This window comes from Aricia agestis, chromosome 17, assembly GCF_905147365.1.
Source record: "Aricia agestis chromosome 17, ilAriAges1.1, whole genome shotgun sequence".
Taxonomy (NCBI): Eukaryota; Metazoa; Arthropoda; class Insecta; order Lepidoptera; family Lycaenidae; genus Aricia; species Aricia agestis.
In genome coordinates this window covers 3,127,215-3,148,216 of record NC_056422.1, presented here as the reverse complement: position 1 = coordinate 3,148,216, position 21,002 = coordinate 3,127,215, and the positions used below count along the sequence as shown (strand labels likewise).

The following is a 21,002-nucleotide window of genomic DNA, read 5'->3' as shown; positions in this document are numbered from 1 at the left end:
TATTAAGTTAAAAGAAAGTTAGTATTAGGTTGTTATGTCTATTCAAACATATTTTTATCGTCAAAAAACCGTCAGATGCAGTGAATACCACAGTATAGCAATATGACATAGGGACTAATATTGCTATACTGTGGTGAATACAGTTTATACTCCACTCGGGCTAACTTGTCGCTAGCGGTCATTGACTCCCTGTCAAAAACTTGTCATTTTCCATATAAACCGCGATTGACAATGAAGTGTCAGATGTTATCAATCGTGGTTTTATATATCGGTGGTAGGCAACGTAGTTTCTTCGTTCGACTTTCAAAAAGTGTATCATGATACCCATTTTGAATAAAAAGATATTTTATTTATTTATTTATTTATATGGAAAATGACAAGATTTTGACAGGGAGTCAATGACCGCTAGCGACAAGTTAGCCCGAGTGGAGTATAGTCTGTTTTAAGCTGTCTTAACTTTGAACTTATATTGAAGCAAGACATAAAAGTAACTTGTCAATAGTAAAAGTTGCTTATATTTCATTCATAATCCTTTTTAAATAACTGTTGATTAATGCATTAAAATAAAAAAGAGAGGAAAAGGTAACTCACCTTTTTTCTGACTTCAAAGTGTAAGTTGATGTAAGCTTTTGAAAAGTTAAATAATAATTGATTGTCCCTGATTTAACGGTAGAACTAACAACATCTTCTTCACAATAAAAACAGAAGCTGACTAACAATACCTTGATAACAATAGCGTTAATCATAATATTATTGAACTTTGCCTCAAACCAAAATTGTGAAATAAAATATAATTATACGAATACACATTAATGGCAACTTTAATGCGAATGTATGTTTGTGTGTTTTCTTATAACTATATTTATATGAGTAGTTTTCTTATTACTTATATAATAGGGTGGGTTGCACCAGAGGCGTGGTTATAGTTACAGTTATGGTCAAAGTATGGTATATTATAGTTAAAGCTAACTTTAACTTTAACCTTAACTTTGACCACAGAATTTGACAGATGACAGCTGGTCCGACAAGGCTTTAAATGAACGTGGGCGCTGCTGGTAAGGGAGAACTGTAAAAAATGGCGTTTTTGTATGATAACAGGGTTAGTTCCTTTTTTCGCCACGTTCATTTTTTTTTATTTTTATGAAATAAGGGGGCAAACGAGCAAACGGGTCACCTGATGGAAAGCAACTTCCATCGCCCATGGACACTCGCAGCATCAGAAGAGCTGCAAGTGCGTTGCCGACCTTTTAAGAGGGAATAGGGTAATAGGGGAGGGTAGGGAAGGGAAGGGAATAGTTGAGGGTAGGGAAGGGAATAGGGTAGGGGTTAGGGGATTGGGCCTCCGGTAAACTCACTCACTCGGCGAAACACAGCGCAAGCGCTGTTTCACGCCGGTTTTCTGTGAGAACGTGGTATTTATCCAGTCGAGCCGGCCCATTCGTGCCGAAGCATGGCTCTCCCACGTATAAAAATTAATTAATTTTAAAGCCTTGTCGAGTTCAAGGTTATCGATAAATATGGCGTCCGTTAATGACTTTAACCAAAGACTTTAAACTTGTGGACTGTAATAATAAGTAGTGTCCGACCGAAACTGGTTTCTCAGCCGAAACCGAAACCGAACTTTCGGCCTTACTCTCAGTTTCGGCCGAAACCGAAACCGAAACTTTGTAAAACATTTAAAATTACGATTATTTACTGAAATTTATTGATCTTTAACATAAATTACAACTTTTTAAACGTAAGAAAAAGTACCGTATTGATTTTATTTTACTTTTTTTGCGATATTTCTTAAAATAAATATTATTATCTAATCTTGGATTCGAATATGTTTCCTAGATTTTTTTTGTAAGCTATATTCCATTTATATACGATTCCAAGTACGTGCGATTTCACCAAAGAAATTGAACGCGTACACTAAACCGGTGTAAGCAATGCAATAATTGTGTGTTACAAACTTATAAACACTTTTTTACACCCAATTGCATTTCATCAACATAACCTAAACTCGTTCACAGCAAATCCGATTTTTATCTTCTGAACGCCCAATATTTGAGTTTTATTAAACACATTTAACTCCTGTCAGTGTAGTGTCATGACAGATAAAAAAACATAGACCAAAAACTTGTTAAGATGACAGTTTTCACAGATGCCTTTAAGGTAACTTGTTTATCTTGAACCAGCCCATGAATAATAATAATAATAAATAATAATTATATCAATACACCTGAGTCACTACTCAAGACATTTTCTTTATCGCTTCTTTATAGAATCGCCGATCAAAATGTACGGAATTGACAAAAGCGTTCGATAATATATCATAGAGAATTAATCATACATACATTATAATATTTGATATCTAAAATAAAGCAATATAATTAGGTTAAAAGATTAAATATATTAAGTACATATTAATTTACAAATAGAATAAGAAACTTAATAAAAAATAACTTAATAAATCATAAAAACTTTCTAATCTACATCAGTCTTCAGTCGTTTGGAATCATTCCTGTCTTGACCCTCTTCAGTCACATTGTTCCAAGGTTGTTGTTCTCCCGAACCGTATAGAGTATAAACCACTATCTCTATAATATACAGTCCAATTGTCACGAAGAAGATTACTCTCCATGCGCTTATTGTTTGCTGCAACAAAAAAGATATAGTGAAATAAAAGAAATGTGCTATCAACCTATTTTGATAACGTAATAGTGTAAGTTCACAATAACAATAATATTCTTTCTGATAAGTATTGTCACAAATTGGAGTGTGTCTCTTTTATCTTACTATCATCTAACACATAAGTATCAGGAGATAATATTATGAAACTAGTATTTAGTTAAAAAAAACTCTTATAGCGCCTGCTATTAAAATCAGAACTACGTTAAAATTAATATAGACCATAGAAACTGGCTAATAATGTCATCAATACAGTGCTGATCAAACAAAATGATCAAAAGAAATCGAAAAAAATACAACGCTTGGATCAAATAACAGGTTCCCACTTCAGTATCAATATAATTAAACATCGAAACATATCCTACATTTCCATCAGTGATGTGTCCAACGAAGATCGGCACAATGATGCCGGGGATTGTTGCCACAGTGTTCGTTATAGCCATGAGAGTACCTGTAACGAAAAATAACCTACAACTATCTTAGACGAAATGAGGTGCCGAAGGGCATGCTAAAGGTAAGCGTCCACTTATAAATAACGGACGCATCGGACGCACGCAACAGAGCCTCATACTAAAACCCGTTGCGTGCGGTGCTGTTTAGTGGACATTCCCACCAATGTTTGATACTATGATCTCAGAGATATCAGAGACACGCTAAAACTGTCTTGAAGTTGAGACCCACAACAAATTAATCAGCAAAAAGGTAGGAGAAGAGTTTTTTTTATTAAATAAGGGGTCAAACGAGCAAACGGGTCGCCTGATGGAAAGCAACTACCGTCGCCCATGGACACTCGCAACATCAGAAGAGCTGCAGGTACGTTTCCGGCCTTTTAAGAGGGAATACGCTCGTTTCTTGAAGGTTTGCAGGTCGTGTAGGTCCGGAAATACTGCTGGTGACAGTTTGTTCCAGAGTTTTACAGTGCGCGGCAGAATTTTTCGCATGGCAATTCAACAAACAACAAACAATTCCTCAGAGCACTCCCCGTGAGGTAAAACACGAAATCTATTCTGTCTAGACAATTAATTTTTAACCCCCGACAAAAAAGAGGGGTGTTATAAGTTTGACGTGTCTGCCTGTCTGTCTGTCTGTTTGTCTGTGTGTGTATCTGTCCGTGGCATCGTAGCATCCAAACTAGGGTAGACTGATAAGATAAAAGTAAAAAAGTAAGTAAATAACGTGAGCACTTTACTGTGAACGGAAACTTTACTGTGCAATCATTGGTCAATGCCTAGCGCGGCGAGCGTTTATTGGACGTCACGCAATGAAGTTTCCGAATCCGAGTGAAACTAAGCATCGTGAATCAGTGCCTAGATCTTCCTATTAAAGAACAGGAAGAAAATAAGAGAAGGATAATAAAGTACCACTTACCAGCGAAATTAGGTGCGATGTCGATATGGTTGGAGAGGAACCCGCAGAACATCCCGCCGATGCTGGTCACCGCGATCGCCATCAGCGCCACCGCCGCGGCACGCGAACATCCCACGAAGCACAGCGCCAGCATACACACCGCTGGCACCGCGGACGCTATTCACAGAAAGCTCTTGTTAGGCTCAAAGAGACGATTATAGAGAATTAGATGATGTTGTTTTTTTAACTAAAAAAAATAGAAGCGACGAAGACAAGAGAAAAATTCGACGCTCGGCGACTGCCATGGGCGCCGGATAAAAAGGGTCATATTTTTCAGTTTATCGATAATCGATAAACTGAAAAATATGACTCTTCCTGACATCTATTGGCAAATAATAATACTATTTTGTTAGCAACTAATTGTTTTAACGACCAGCAGATGGCGTTATCAAGTAACACGAAGTCAATGAGTGTTTATTATACCGAGCAAAGCTCGGTCATCCAGGTACTTTTAATAAGTTGATCAAGAATACGAATTTGTGAGAAACCTCAAATCTTACCAAACAATGTGCCGACTTTCCTGGCAACGGTGGTGCTGATTTTTCCCTTCTCCCGCAGGGTGTCCAGCGTCTTGCTGAGTATCATGCTGAACAGCCACAGTGACAAGAACGGCATGGCTGTCGTTACTGTGTTCTGTAAAAATATCCACAGCCGAACATAATATAACCTCCTCGTTTTTTGGAAGTCGGTTAAAAAAACACCATTACTGACTGCCTTAGTTTAAACAACTTCCAATAATTTTGACAGAAAAGATGAAAAACCAAAATGTATAGGATTTAGTTTAAGGCATCACAGTGGCAAAAAATAATTAAATGTTAACTTGTTACATTTTTGTTTTCGAACTTAAGAGGAGTCCACAACACCGATTTTCCATACAAACGCTGTCCCCTGTTTCCTCCCTGGATAATGCCGCTAGAACTATGATTTTTTCCTGAATATCTATGGCCACTATTAGCATGTCCTTATGTTTTCTTTTTTTTCATAATTTTATTATTAAAAAAGATAAGAACGTCCAAAAACCCAAAAAAATGGCCAGATATTCCTCTGTGTTCAAACACCCAGAAAACAAAACTGGCTAAAATATACAAAAAAAATAAAACATAGGAACACAGATCAAGCCTTGCTTTAATTCTTAATGAAAAAAGTACTTAAATCGGTTAAAAGGAATCAGCGGACAACGAATCGAAGATTTTCTGTTCTTTTATTAGAACTTTTGTCGTGTTGTCTCTATCGCGCTCTGAGGTGGGAGACTTGAGATAGTAGTGACTAGTGAGTGACCCCCCCCCCCCCCCCCCCAAAATTTCAGGCTGCGACCGCGCCTGTCTGTAATATGTTATGTACTATCAAGAAGTTGATTCCTAGGCAGATGGCGGACCTAAGTAATTTGGACGTGTTAAGTCAAACCCATCTGACCGATCACAGCTAACCATTGACTTTTATAAGTGGACGCGGCATAATGGTCTCTACCAAATCAAAATACTGTGGCCGGTCCGCCATTTTATGTTCGGTTCTCCGAGGTACATAAACTGTCAAAGTGTCGTATTATAGGGATGTCGAAATTGACTCCCCCAGCTCCCCCTGCCCCCCCCCCCCCCCCCCCTCGGTACGCCCATGCTCACTTATAACATCTTACTTATCGATATCCTCGACAAATATCAACCGAGTGTCCCATCACTATAGACCGCCATGTTTAGTTCTTGGCAATATGGCGCCGGCCACACTTTTTTGTAGTTATGTCGCTTTCATGTGTTTCCTTATTCATTGCAGCTAACATTGAATTGACATAAGCCGACCACATGACGTACGTCCGTCAACTGCCTATTCAGAATCAACTTCCTCGATATTACCTGTGCCATATTAAACTTGAGCACTTGCTTCATGTAGAAGGGCAGCTCTATGAGCAGCATGTACCAGCCCCAGTTGGAGCACGTGTGCGCCACCAGGATCGCCAGGAACGGCGCCGATGTGAACACCGACTTCCACGGCACTGGCTGCTTCTGTAACATTAACCTTATTATTTTAATCTTCTGCCTTACAGAATCAGAATCAAATCAGCTCGATCTTTTTTTTTATGAAATAAGGGGCAAACGAGCAAACGGGTCACCTGATGGAAAGCAACTTCCGTCGCCCATAGACACTCGCAGCATCAGAAGAGCTGCAGGTACGTTGCCGGCCTTTTAAGAGGGAATAGGATAATTGGGAAGGGTAGGGATGGGAAGGGAAGGGAATAGGGGAGGGGATTGGGCCTCCGGTAAACTCACTCACTCGGCGAAACACAGCGCAAGCGCTGTTTCACGCCGGTTTTCTGTGAGAACGTGGTATTTCTCCGGTCAAGCCGGCCCATTCGTGCCGAGGCATGGCTCTCCCACGTCAAAACTTTTGCTACTTCCGACATTTATACAGCATGTAACAATTTAACTAAGTGATAATACTTTAGGGTGTGTATGTGTTCCCCGTAGACTTCACTGTGAAAGTAGCAGCGCTGAAAGACCAGATTTTTCTTTTCACTTTTGTATGGGGAAACTCGTGATGGGGCACTTGCCCATGCAAAATTTAAAAAAAAATTGGTATTTCGGCGCTGCTACTTTCACAGTGAACTCTTTATAAGGGGCACATACACACCCTAAAGTATTATCACTTAATTCACCTTGTATACTAGCGCATCGTGCTGCGGCTCAATTTGAGAAAAAATCAGACTCGTAAAATATCAAAATCATATCAGTTTTAGGGGTAAGAGTTTCATTGACATTAGCATTTTTATCGTCCTATTTGTAATATCAGTTGTCAATTGTCACCCTCTGTTGTGCTGTAATACTATAATTTTTTCAAAAATAAAATATGGGATCAACCAGTTGGTTAGATTGGAATTATTCCTTTACCGAGTTCCATTCTGCACAACCAGTTGGTTAGTTTAGTTGGTCAAAGTGGAAAGACTGATTACAAAGTCATACATAATCAGAATTTTTAAAATCATTAATACGAATAACGATTATATTAACGTATGACGATTTACGATCGATTTTAATTTTCGTATACTCTTACCATTTTCTCTCCGTTTTATCTTCTTACACTTTTACGCTTATTTTATCGCCTTTTAGCACAAGCTTAGGCTAACAAACAACACTTTTCATAAGCACCAATGCAGTAACAAATTTCTTTTTTTAACTAAACCAGTCGTGAATACCAAAATTAGTCTAGGAGCTATGGCAACCTAAATAACCTTTTTCGAAGTTTCCTCAGTATTGCCGAGTGATTCAACGATCATATCCCTCTCCTCCTGCGTGATGATCCTCTGCTGCTGCGGCGAGTCCTGCACCAGAAACACCCACAGCACACACCAGATGCAAGATAAGCCTCCCATCACGTAGAACACACTCGCCCAACCTGCAAAAAGCAATAAAAATCTTAGAGGATACGCACTACGCAGAGAGGTTAACTACGACAAACCTTTTTATATGGACTCAGAGATGTTTCTCGAAAACTTTGACATTACAAAACGACGTGCAGGCCAGCTTACATAGCCGAATCATCTCATATTATTAAACAGTCTCAGGTGGGCTTGAAAGCGGGTTGTCAATTAAGGATAGACTGATAGTCTATTCTTATCATCTACGACTATGTATCTAGACTAATTGAATATAATTGAAGTCAAATTCAACAAAATTATGACAGTTGATAAATGCGCCACACCGAATGTTTTTACCAATAACCGTACGCAAGTTGCAACTTTGAATCATTCGCTATTGGTATCACTGACCTGCAGCAACAGTCAAACCACCAGCCATCAGCATAGATATGACGGTGCCGAGCGACGTGCCCGCGTACACCAACGCCGCCATCACACTTCGCTCGGCTGGCGGAGCCCACTTCGACAGCAGCACGTGCATCGCCGGGAACGTCACACCCTAGAGAAATAGAAGATCAGTATAAGATCAGTATAAGAGAATTCTGGCTTTTGAAGTATTATTGAAGGATATTTTAATGATTCTCTCTGTCCTGCTACTCGGATATGGACAATCACGTTATAGATCCGTATCTAAAGGTTGAAAACGGGAACCTTTCACAAAGACTTCACAGTCTGTCCGTCTATCCCCAGGCTGTATCCTGGTTCAGGTCTAACTGTGCTAGCTAGCTCGAAATGAAAGGAGAAAGTAAATGGACAATATTTAGAAAACAAGCTATTATAATTATTGAGGACGAGCTTTTGCCCGCGGTTTCGCTCGCGTTAAGAAGTATTATTATATAAAAACTTTGATCCCCTATTTTAACCCCTTGGAGGTAGAATTGATCAAAATCCTTTCTTAGCGGATGCCTACGTCATAACATCTACCTGCATGCCAAATTTCAGCCCGATCGGTCGAGTGGTTTGGACTGTGCGTTGATAGATCACCATGTCAGTCAGTCACCTTTGAGTTTTATATTAATGAGGATGTTGGTTGGCTTACTCAACACATCAGTCAATACTTACTCCTCCAATGCCCTCGCCAATCCTCATGACGATAACACCAGCGTAGTGTAACTCCGCCATGGGGGGAGTGAGCAGCGTGCAGACCACATTGATCGTCACGCTGAAGAACATCACCCATTTCGCCGAAAACAGTTCCGCGACACGACCTCCTGAAATTGACCATTGTAATGTCAATGGCAGTATGGGGTCCAGGCCCGTCCAGCAGAATTCTTATGGAGAAGGCTTGATATTTTAAATACCCCTTTTAATAAATGGTTAGCAACAACAGAAATTTGCGCAAGTGAGTTGGTTAAATTGAATGCCTAGAAAAATATAATATTTGATGAACAATGAACATTGTCTAGGCTCAGTCGAGTACACCTTTTGAAAACTACGGAATCCTAATAAAATTAGGAAGACAAAAGTCCCAAAAATTCATCACATAATATATTCCTATAGTATCTAGGCTTCTTGGTCTGAACCATGAACTCCTGCAACGTCTTCCAAAAATAATTTACCTGGTATTTGTGACACGAAATATCCCCAAAAGTAACAACTCAAGATAAGTCCTTGCACGTCACCACCCCAACCAAACGGCCCATCAGATTCCTGAAGAAAATAAGCATTTATAATTTAAAGTTATTACGCATTTCCGATTTTAATACACTTTCGAATTATTCTGCCTACTATTTTTTTTTAATGAAATAAGGGGGCAAACGAGCAAACGGGTCACCTGATGGAAAGCAATTACCGTCGCCCATGGCCACACGCAGCATTAGAAGAGCTGCAGGTGCGTTGTCGGCCTTTTAACAGAGAATAGGATAATAGGGGAGGGTTGGGATGGGAAGGGAAGGTAATAGGGGAGGGTACGGAAGAGAATAAAGTAGGGGATTGGGCCTCCGGTAAACTCACTCACTCGGCGAAACACAGCGCAAGCGCTATTTCACGCCGGTTTTCTGTGAGAACGTGGTATTTTTCCGGTCGAGCCGGCCCGTTCGAACCGAAGCATGACTCTCCCACATATAGAGACTACAAGTAAAATGGGATCAATTATGCTGCCATGAGGTACACCTTTCGACTTATTTACTCTCTCCAAAGCAAATATTTGCTTTGGAGCTTCCGATAACTTCGTGGGGTTATTGTAGGGCATGAGATATATCCATTGGTGCAAGAAATTTTCATGTAATCGCCAGTTTTTAAAATAGTCAAAATTTTCAACACGCAATGTATAATGCGTGCAGTTAATGCGCGATAATATCGCCCGCCGCCGATGAATGAAACCCCGGGCCGAGCCGGCCCCCCCGCGCCGAATACCGCGCGCGCGGCTCTGCGCTAGTCATGAGTTAAGACAAAACAGCTGATCGTGGTGTGCCCTATACCCTAGCCCGTAGGTAGTGAATAAACCACCAATATTGTAATGATTATTAAATTACAATAGTTTTCACGATTTAACAAAATGTTACAATTTATTAATTACCGTTTCTCAGGTTTTTACTCAAAAATACTCAGTTTTTACTTCCGGCCAAAAAGGAAAAGAAATCATAATTCACATCCGATCATCATCCGATTTACACATCTGTAAAAATACATACAAAGTTACCTACTGCACCTATCAATACCTATCAATGGAAAACATACGTGATAACATGTTCACTGACCTGTCATCAGCTGTCTGCTTTTATGAAATGCAGTTCTAACTGTGCTCCATGATCCATCTAACTCGATGTAGATTGCAGAGTTATTCAACACTTAACAAAAGTAATTACAGGAGACATTCCAATTCTTTAAACACTTTTTATTGCACTGTTTAAACCGCACTATCGTCTATCGACGACGATGTTCACCTGTTCCTTAAAGCATCGCACATTCATCGGACGTATCTTGTCACGGCCCGTTATTAATTACAAACATAAAAAAATAGTTAACAATACACAAAACAAGCAATATGACAACATCTAAACGTAAAATTACAAAACTTAAACAAAAACGTCACAGTACCTACACCAGCACGGCGCGTGTTAGGCAGCCGACTGAACAAAATTGAAGAAAAAACTTTGTAAAATAATAGGGATGTATCCCTGTGCAATGTGAATATTTTGAGTAATCGATAATTTTTTTATCGATAAATCGTATTAATTGTTTTACATACGAGTACGTATTGATTACTGTCAAACTAAAAATAAACAAATACCTACTCAATATTAAGAAAAGCGACAATAATTAAAAGTTATTTAATTAATTAGGTAAGTATTATTAAAGTATTTTCATTGGTACGTAGACGCTTATACGCGCATACGTAGACGCGCATAACGCGTACCACGGTATAACAATCACTTTATCACGGTAATGTAGGTATCGAATTTAAAAAATGAGATGAGATCTACTAAATAATTTTTATTTTTTAATGGTAATTTAAATATCGACAAAATAGTATTGAATTTATAGGGTACAACAATTAGATTGTCCTTGAAATGGATTAGCGACACGTGCGTCGTGCACAACTGCAGAGCGGCGCGCTTTGTCGGCGCCGCGATCAAAGCAAGCCGCCGCCGCCGTTCGGTGTCTTTTGACTACTTCCGAAAGTCGATACACGACGAACATTATTTCAAAAATTAAAATAGATTTTTTAATTTAGTAGCCATTTGAGCATTGAGGTAATAGGTTGTTATAGTTGTTAGGACATAAGTTTGATTTTTTAACAATTACTTCAAGTAAGTATTGTGTAAAGTGTTAATAATTGATTATTATTTCAGTTGTAATAAAATACTTTGTGGTGTGTGTTTTTGACGTTCTTGGTGGTGACTGGTCTTATTGCTTGGTGTTAAGGACTATTTTCAAAATGCATAAAGAAGTAAGAACACTTGAACTCAACATTTTTCACGTAAGTTAATTGCCAGTTTTATGTATGAGGTTTTTTCGTGTATCATCTGTTATTTCGATTGATAAGTGACGATTGCGGATAAACAGTTCATCCGCATAGGTTTCGTTACTTACGATGAACTTTTTAACTAGTCTAATAATCTTAGAAGTTTGCCATACTGTCGTAAGTTGTTACACATGCACAGACAGTTACTTACAGTTTTCTACATGAGCTACCATTAAACTCTTAACACTGCAAATAGCTTAGATGAGAGGTCAGAGGTCAGAGTTCTAAGTTCCACGTCATGGTGACCTTCATGGGTTTGAAATTGAAAAGACACCACATACATTAGGGTTTCTGTGTGTTGTCGTAACTCGTAGTGTATCGTCATTCGTCGCATACGACCTTTCGACTTAGCGTGCGTAGGCCGGAGCTAACAGCTGATTAACGCGGTCAACGTTCTCGGGTTTGTACTCGGGTCACGAGAACAATGACCGCGCGCTTGCAAATGCTTATTGGGGTAAAAATAATAAAATTAAAAAAAATATTTCAAAATATTTTTCTATGTGGTTTATTATCATGTTTAAAGGGTTTTAATTATAAAAAAATAAAGAATAAAAAATTAAAAAAATTAAAAAAAAAATTAAAAAAAAATACATATTCGTAATCAGAAAATGTAGTATAATCATACCCTAAAGTTATCGGAAGTGGTCTTATTACACCCTGTATATTAAGATGCGCCGACAATGTGACATTGAGATCATGATGATACAATAACAAACAGAGATAATGCGAATTTATATAGGCCAGCCGCGTCTGTAACCTAAATTCTTTGAATCGGAAATCAGTACTTCTTATTACAGATACGATTCATCTGATCCATAAAATATTTCGGCTTTTATTGTCAAGTTCCTCCGTAACGACTAGGCTGATTTAGATAAAATTTTGCTTGCTCAGACCGAGTAGGTAACTCGGTGAATCGCTCAATCAACCAACGTTTGCCATTAAATTATATTATATTCACTAGATTTTCCCACATAGAAGTGAGAGCTTAATTTTTTTTTAAACTCCTCATTCGGTCATTACCTAATATATTGACGCGTTACTGGCATCAAGCTAATGTAATATTGCGCAATTGAAAAAACTACAATATATCTAATTATTATAACATGGTACACATCTTTGATTGATGCAAGCAGTAAGGAAAATTGCGCTCCATCGTATTTCTGGAAATGCTCTCATCGTTAGTACGGTATTTTCATAAATAATATAAACCAAAATTCATAATTAATATTTAACAACTTTATTATGGCTTAAAGTTTTATGTCACTCATCTTCAAAATAATTTTCCTCAGAGCTCTTAACATTACCTTCATCTATTTTAATTAGAGCTTTCTCGGCGTACACTTTTAGCAATTTTGCTTTGATAAATGCAATGACCTATATTATATTGTTATTATCATGATTTATGTATTACTAGCTGTTTCACCGAGCTTTGCTCGGTATTCGATAAAATACGAATAAAATTATTCGTGTCTTATCAAATACCGAGCAAAGCTCGGTCAAACAGCTAGTATCTTATATGTTTAAACGAGCAATTCTTGTATATATATATACAGTGTTTAACAAAAATAAGTGATAATACTTTAGGGTGTGTACGTGTTCCTTGTAGAGAGTTCACTGTAAAAGTAGCAGCTCTGAAAGGCGAAACATTTTTTTCACTTATTAGGCGAAACATTTTTTTCACTTTTATATATATATACCAAGTTCTCACAGAAAACCGGCGTGAAACAGCGCTTGCGCTGTGTTTCGCCGAGGGAGTGAGTTTACCGGAGGCCCAATCCCCTACCCTATTGCCTTCCCTACCCTCTCCTATTCCCTTCCCTTCCCTTCCCTACCCTCCCCTATTACCCTATTCCCTCTTAAAAGGCCGGTAACGCACCGGCAGCTCTTCTGATGCTGCGAGTGTCCATGGGCGACGGAAGTTGCTTTCCATCAGGTGACCCGTTTGCTCGTTTGACCCCTTATTTCATAAAAAAAAAGTTTGTAAGTAAGTACTGTTTATTTACATTTTGCTGTCCTTCGGGCATTTATACTAAAAATTGCTTATGATTACGACTGTCTATACTTCACAGATGTGATAATAATTTATCTTGTGTTTGGACGCATCGGAATTAAGCTGCGCGTCCACTGGATCGGAATCGGAGCGTACGGAGCGTCGTCATTTACGAAATGCCGATGGGGTGCGTCCACTGCCTTCGCATTCAGCATCGACAATTTACGGCAATTTACGACTAGTCCGTCATAGTCTGTTAACGTGCATTTGCAATATGGAGGATGGCGACCAGGATATTGTTGTAATTAGGTGTATTTTATCAGAAGAGGAAAAGAGAAACAAGAGGAAACGAAATATATTATGGGTTCATAATATAAACTCAAAAAGATTAATTTTCGGAGAATTTCATACATTATAATATTCTGATTTATTAGAAGATGAAAATAGATGTTCATCATTATTTGCCCAATTTCATCCCAAATATTGTATCTCCTCAGTTGGTTATAATAATGTTTTAGATTGTAAAGTTCTTCAAATTTTTCCACTAAAGTAATTAAAATATCGTCATTCATCGTGAAGTCGTCGCAAACACATCAAAACTTGAAACCTTCGGAATCCGAATGACACGTTCACTGCGGATGACGTCATCGGCATAAATACCGGTCTCAGGCGCAGAAATGTCGATCCAGTGGACGCAGTACTATAGAAATCAATACAAAGCAATACAAAGAAACAAAAGTCACTTATACGTGGGAGAGCCATGCTTCGGCACGAATGGTCCGGTTCGACCGGATAAATACCACGTTCTCACAGAAAACCGGCGTGAAACAGCGCTTGCGCTGTGTTTCGCCGAGTGAGTGAGTTTACCGGAGGCCCAATCCCCTAACCCCTACCCTATTCCCTTCCCTACCCTCAACTATTCCCTTCCCTTCCCTTCCCTTCCCTACCCTCCCCTATTACCCTATTCCCTCTTAAAAGGCCGGCAACGCACTTGCAGCTCTTCTGATGCTGCGAGTGTCCATGGGCGACGCAAGTTGCTTTCCATCAGGTGCCCGTTTGCTCGTTTGCTCCCTTATTTCATAAAAAAAAAGATCGAGCTGATTTGATTCTGATTCTGTAAGGCAGCAGATTAAAATAATAAGGTTACGTTCCGTACGCTCCGATTCTGATCCAGTGGACGCGCAGATTTAGTGGGACATGACGCTCAGAATTTGCATTATACCTATGTGCACACTGCACATCTACAATATGTACAACTCTCCTAAAATATCACAGTAACATCTAGTCTGCACGCACATTTCTCAGTCTACTTCTTTATCATTCATACTTACTACTCCACTTTCTTGAGCATCGAAATCGGCACATTCTGGTTCTCCTGTTAATTTATCAGGGGTGGCCTTCTTGAGAGCTGTGTGGTTCAACATCCCCACCATTGCCACCGACAGATTAACCTTCAGGCCATAGACAATGGCCATCCCGATAGAACCCAGGATGGCCAGAATGTAGCGCGCTGGAATGACATCTGGAACAACAGATTTTACATTATTAACATCATCAATGTCTTCATCATTATTATGATTGCCATTTTCAATATCACCCTGATCTCTCTGTTCATTGTTACCATCGAAATTATCACATTTATTTTCTTTTCTACTTATATTTTTCTTAATTATTTATTTAGAGCCCTATTGCTCTATTTCTTAACTTAACTAATACGTAATAAGTAAATAATATTGTTTCTGGAGTTACAGTAATTCGAAATGACTAGTCATGAAACAAATTGTTTATATAATATCATAAAATAATGAATATTTTTTCTCACTTGATATTGAACATTTATTTTCTCTGTTCATGTTATCACCACAATCTCATCATGTGAAAGGCAGGATTATCCATATTCAAGAGGACAACATTTTTAAGGTTTTTATACTGTAGATTTATAGATTTAGGTTAGCTTTATTTAGGTCTTCTGTGAGTTGCGACCTCAGTTGTGACTCACACTGACATGTCTTGTCAATGTTCATAGATATCACTGACCTCCAATAAAATAGATAAGTATAGAAAAAAAATAGATACATTTTAAATTTTTTATTAATATCATAATAATACAAATAATACATTAAGGTGGCCATACACGGGACAATTATCGTAACGATTTATCTCCTCGATGTTAAAATCGAACGACAAATTGTACGTGTGTAGTAATATCGCAAACGATTTTACGTTCAAAAGATCGATTGGACGATTTTCTTGACGATCGATCGAAACGACAAATTGTCCCGTGTATGGGCACCTTTACTCCACTGTCGATTGCAATAGTGTCATCATTGCATCCATCCTTATTTTTTTTTACGGGCTTTGGCCCACCACACATTCCCACCACTGTATCTCCTGTGTCGCCAGGATCGACAGCGGTATCCAACCTCGAAAACCCTTTGATATGATCTCAGGGAGCCCGATGGACATGCTAAAGCTGTCTTGGGACCCGCAACGAAATTAATCAGAAGAAGATAGGAGGAGTAGGAAGTATACAGTTTTCCCTCCCCATAAAAAGCGGGAGACAGCACAAAATTGCAATGACCGAAAGTCAAAGAACTAAAGGGAAAGCACCACGGGAATAATTAATGTTGATTATGACTACTAAGCTAGATCTAAGTTAATGTTGGAATTTGTTGTGTTACACTGTTTCCAGTAATAATTGTGACAAAAACGCTTAAAGGCACGGAAGTTCCTTGCGCTGTCTACGAGACCATCGTAATATGGGACTCCAGATTTGCAAAGTATGTTATTAATAATAATAAGAATAATAATAATAATCATTTTATTTTCAGATTAACATCCATAGTATTTTTTTAAGTCATTACGTTACCAAACATTATCAGAACATTATACAAATCATCACTAAGCATTATAGATCTTTTACAAATCATCACTAAGCATTATAGATCTATTAAGCATTATAGATCTTTCGTTATGCCAGAGGTTACACTCCCAGAGAACATGATGGGCGGTTTGTTCAAACATGTTGCCTTCGGTCGAGCACTCGCACATGGGTGATTCTACTAATTTAAATCCATAGAGTTTCGCTTTAAAATTACCATGACCGGTCAGGAATTGAGATACGCAATGATCAATATCCATCCAGTGTTTGGATAGCCGTTGACTATCCTTATTCCAACCTTATAATATAAGGTTGGAATAATATTATTATTCTCGTGTCTCTACCATGGAATTATTATCTGAACCTCCTCTACTCACAACGACGCCTTAGTTCTGCTACTTAAACTAACCTGCGGCCCACCAGGGCTTCATCAGTTACCCGCGTGAATCGATAATTTCGAAAAACGGTATTTTTAACCCCAAAATAATTTTGGTTGCAGTCCGCGACACCTGCAGGACTGAAACAATAATATTATGTTTGTGGCCCGTATAAAAAAAGTTTGAGTACCACTGCTTTAGACATAGTAAACCGAACCGGTCGAACACAAAGAATTCTATTTAAACTGAGGGTCGGACATCATAGTCACTTGCAAATTGCAATGAATCACTGCTTACGTAGTAGCTATTTAGCGATCACTGTGTCATTACTACGTTACTACGTGACGTACCCGTCGTAGGCGCCGGCGCGGGCGGTAGAGTTCAATGACCCCATTAACTAAAGAATGTGGAAAACTTTGATAAGCTTCAAGTTCTGGTGCCGTGCTACTTAGATCAAAAAAATCGAGAGAGTCAATTAACAAATATATAATATTATCTACGAGTACTTTATGTGTTGGATAGCCAGAGGAAGGCTTCAGGCTATTTAATTTTATTCCCTGACTAAGGAGCTGTTTCACCACTGCCTGATAAGTGCCGGATAGGTTATCCACAACTTATTTGACAGAGTATGGAGTATCTGTTAGATAAGTTGTGGCATATCCGGCACCTATCAGGATTCAGGAAGTAGTGAAGCAGGCCCTTAAGGGGGCGACTAACCCTAAAGTGTCGATTTTATAATTCATTTTTATACTTGAAAATAAACCCCGAATTGTTTCATTTTCTAAACTTAGATACTACATTATATATCCGAGAATTCGATCTGAGCAAAACACGATATCTTAAAATTTTCTCGGTAGAAAAAAATCACAAAAATGCATCTAATTTTCACGAATTTTTCATATATTGTGTTAGCGGATGTCAATGGACAAGCTACATGATATTATATTTATTTATTTTAATCGGTATATTATGTTAGTCACTTTATATAATTTTAATAAGTGATTATTATATTTTAAATATTAATAAGTAAGGTACTTGATTTTGACAATTAGTTAATTATAAATGGGCGGGAGGATTATTTACTTCCGTTATAACTTCCTCTTCTCATATTATCTAAAATATGAGAAGTACATTAATTAATATTTAGAATTATGTACTTAACTTATTCTTAGCCATTCTTAATTTTAATGTATTTCTGATTTCGCTATATTTGAATTGTCAACGGAAGTTCGTTTCTTTTGTGTAAAATGGTATAAAAGCCAGCCATATTGCATTGATTGATTCATTCTCTAATTAACTTTGAGACATGGAAGGTGAAACTCTGCTCGAATAAATATCGCTCAATGTATTATGCAAGACTTTTATTATTCTCTAACAATTGCCTTATCCGTGCATTAAACTAAGTTAATATTTTTTCCCGTTTTTTTTTTCCACATTTTCCTCTATTTCTCCGCTCCTATTAGTGTTATCGTAATAAAATATAGGCTATAGCCTTCCTCGATAAATGGGCTATCTAACACTGAAAGAATCTTTCAAATTGGACCAGTAGTTCCTGAGATTAGCGTGTTCAAACAAACAAACAAACAAACAAACTCTTACCAATCATAATATTAGTATAGATAAAGTATAGATTATAGTATAGAATATGTGTCCCGACACCGGTGTCCGATCCTTTAATGTCGTGATCTATGGCATATTTTATCGACATATTGGCTCTCAAATTCTGGTCAGATTAGTGTGAAAGCCCGAGAAAAACTAAAATGGCTGCCATTTTACAACCGTGAGAGAGAGAAAAAATTTGAGAGCCAATTTGTCGATAAAATATGCCATAGATCATGACATTAAAGGATCGGACACCGGTGTCGGGACACATTGTATATATATAGAAGATATATAGAACACACTGAAGCTACTTTTCCTTATTTACGCGGACGAAGAAGCGTGAAACATCTATATACATACCTAATATAATATTAATACTTAAGTAGTTAACTATCTTGCACATTGTTATAACCTGAACCACAACCTCCTGTGACGTCAAACGCCTGTAACTTCGGATCCACTCAAGTGGTTTTCAGTTGCGTTGTTAGGATGTATTTTACTAACGTTACCTTTTGTCTGTGAAGATTCTTAGATATTATAATGACTTTTTTGGTCTTTGCGAAGTGTTTTTACTTGGAAACTGTACTACATTTTTCCTAAGTACTATGATATCTTCATACCAAATTTCATCAAAATCGGTTCAGCGGTTTATGCGTGAAGAGTTAACAGAAAGATAGACAGACACACTTTCGCATTTGTAATGTTACTTAGCTGTTGTTTGTGTAAGTTAAAATTTAAATGATTTTAATTAGTAGAAGAAATAAACGTCCAAAACTATTAACTATGAACAAACTTCATAGGACTTCCGTTGCGATAACAGCCTTCGGGTCTACTTGACCAAACAACAGTCACGTAGACCAGGCCATAGCGATGTTAAAAATATTATAAAAGTTTAGAAGGTTTCGTGCAAAACCTAAACAATCATAAAATGTAACGTACCTATTTAGTTTGTATCCTCTTTGGCATAAAAGATACGTACGATCCATAGACATAATATAATACGACAGTATATATTATTATGTCTATGCGTACGATCAAAGGTACGATACGAAAGATCATAGACATAATATAATGCTACGACAGTATATATTATGTCTATGCGAAAGATATCGTTGGCTACGGATGGTTCATATTTTTTTTTATTGTTAACCATCCCTTGTGCGCATCAACAAAAATATCGCACATTGGCTAATGACCATGAACCATGGCGAAGATAAAAAAAATATTTTTGTATTTAACGCAACTTAGTACACATTAATAAAATTATATAAAATAATTATGCGTTATCTCAGACTGGACAATGAGTGTGTTATTATGCGTTTAAAAGAAAATAAAAAGAATAAAATTTAAAATTGCGTACTTATACAGTGTGTAACAAAAATAAGTGATAATACTTTAGGGCAATGAGTTTCTAAAATACTAGAGTAGCAATGTCTTACAAAAGATTCTCAGAAATGCGTAACCACTTTTTTGTTCAAAAGACAATGTCAAGTCATATATTCGTTATGTCATTATGTATGTGAGATATGCCTGCAGGCATCTTCGAAGTGGCAACGCGTTGCTACCGTAAACTTCCAATCTAGTTACGTTAGTAACATAGAATATCATTGCTTTAGGGTGTATACGTATTCCTTGTAGAGAGTTCACTGTGAAAGTAGCAGCTCTGAAATACGAAAAAAAAAATTCACTTTTGTATGAGGAAACTCGTGACGCTCGGGCGCGCGGCGGCCGGCGGGCCCTTGCCCATACAAAAGTGAAAAAAAAATTTCGTATTTCAGAGCTGCTACTTTCACAGTGAACTCTCTACAAGGAACACGTACACACCTTAAAGTATTATCACTTATTTTTGTTACACCCTGTATAAGTAAGTACTTATACTTAATTTTAATTATCCTGATTCCTGATAATTCCAGGACAATAATTATTGTTATTTTATAATATATTTTCGCAACATTCAAAAGAGTAAAAAATATTTATTTTTCAATATAATATCAAATTTAAATAAAAGAAATTAAAAAAGTACTCACTCCACAAAATATTTCCCGTCGCACGGACAACTTTCATGTTTATAATTTCACGTAAAATTGACCAAAGGAACGAAAAGCCTCTTTGTATGAATAACAATATCACACTGGCCCACACTGGCCCACAGTCCACACTGGCCGCTGCAGACGTAATCGCGTTTAAATCACGTACGCAGTATATTTAAACAAATGAAAACTTGATGCAACATCCAGCAATACCACTGAGTGCACGAACGCGCAAGCTTTTTAAGAAAATCCGTCCTCAAGGTGACCTTCAAAAACTGGGACGAGCTTTCAGGACGAATTCTGATTCGAGGATTTCGAGGTCATGTAAGTCATGTATTCGAGGATTGCAAAATACATTTAACAATTTGCACACTTTTATTTATAATCAATTCATATTAATATCTATAATTTACAAAAGTATTGTAATTTTAAATTTGATAAAAGGTCATTAAAAGGATTTTTTTGTTTTAACTGTAAAAAGTGACATCTTTTGATTTCGGTAGGATTTAAATTGCTATGAAAAATCATTCTACGTCTAAAGTTTTATACAATTCAAACAAAGATGGCGTTAATACAATAATTTAGTGGCAAAATGTAAAAATGATTATCCAATTTCATTAGGACTTCATACTCTTGTATTCAAAATTAGATAGCTAAATATTACATTGT

The 21,002-nt window shown here is 37.5% G+C and overlaps 1 protein-coding gene across 3 annotated transcripts; it reads right to left on the bottom strand.

Moving 5' to 3' along the window:
* Nucleotides 1-2,445: 2,445 nt before the first annotated feature.
* LOC121735421 (sialin) lies at nucleotides 2,446-20,708 on the bottom strand. Of its 3 annotated transcripts, none has more exons than XM_042126249.1 (11): nucleotides 20,331-20,707; nucleotides 14,775-14,965; nucleotides 9,046-9,136; nucleotides 8,549-8,697; nucleotides 7,838-7,985; nucleotides 7,301-7,464; nucleotides 5,928-6,077; nucleotides 4,581-4,713; nucleotides 4,042-4,197; nucleotides 3,039-3,124; nucleotides 2,446-2,640 (listed from the first exon to the last, which is right to left on the bottom strand). In XM_042126249.1, exons 1-11 carry the CDS (start codon nucleotides 20,365-20,367, stop codon nucleotides 2,470-2,472), a joined length of 1,476 nt encoding a protein of 491 aa, XP_041982183.1. In that variant the 5' UTR covers nucleotides 20,368-20,707; the 3' UTR covers nucleotides 2,446-2,469. The 3 variants fall into 3 exon arrangements, with proteins under 3 accessions (XP_041982183.1, XP_041982184.1, XP_041982185.1); XM_042126250.1 differs by lacking the exon at nucleotides 20,331-20,707 and adding an exon at nucleotides 15,266-15,402; XM_042126251.1 differs by lacking the exon at nucleotides 3,039-3,124 and having other exon boundaries at nucleotides 2,471-2,640; nucleotides 20,331-20,708.
* Between the last annotated feature and the right edge of the window lie 294 nt (nucleotides 20,709-21,002).

Coding starts and splice junctions, on each gene's coding strand:
- LOC121735421 (XM_042126249.1), bottom strand. CDS start 20,367: ATGAAAGTTGTCCGTGCGACGGGAAATATTTTGTGGA. Junction 7,986..8,548: donor TTGGCGAGGGCATTGGAGGA/GTAAGTATTGAC, acceptor CTATTTCTCTAG/GGTGTGACGTTCCCGGCGAT. Junction 2,641..3,038: donor GACACATCACTGATGGAAAT/GTAGGATATGTT, acceptor TTTTTGTTGCAG/CAAACAATAAGCGCATGGAG.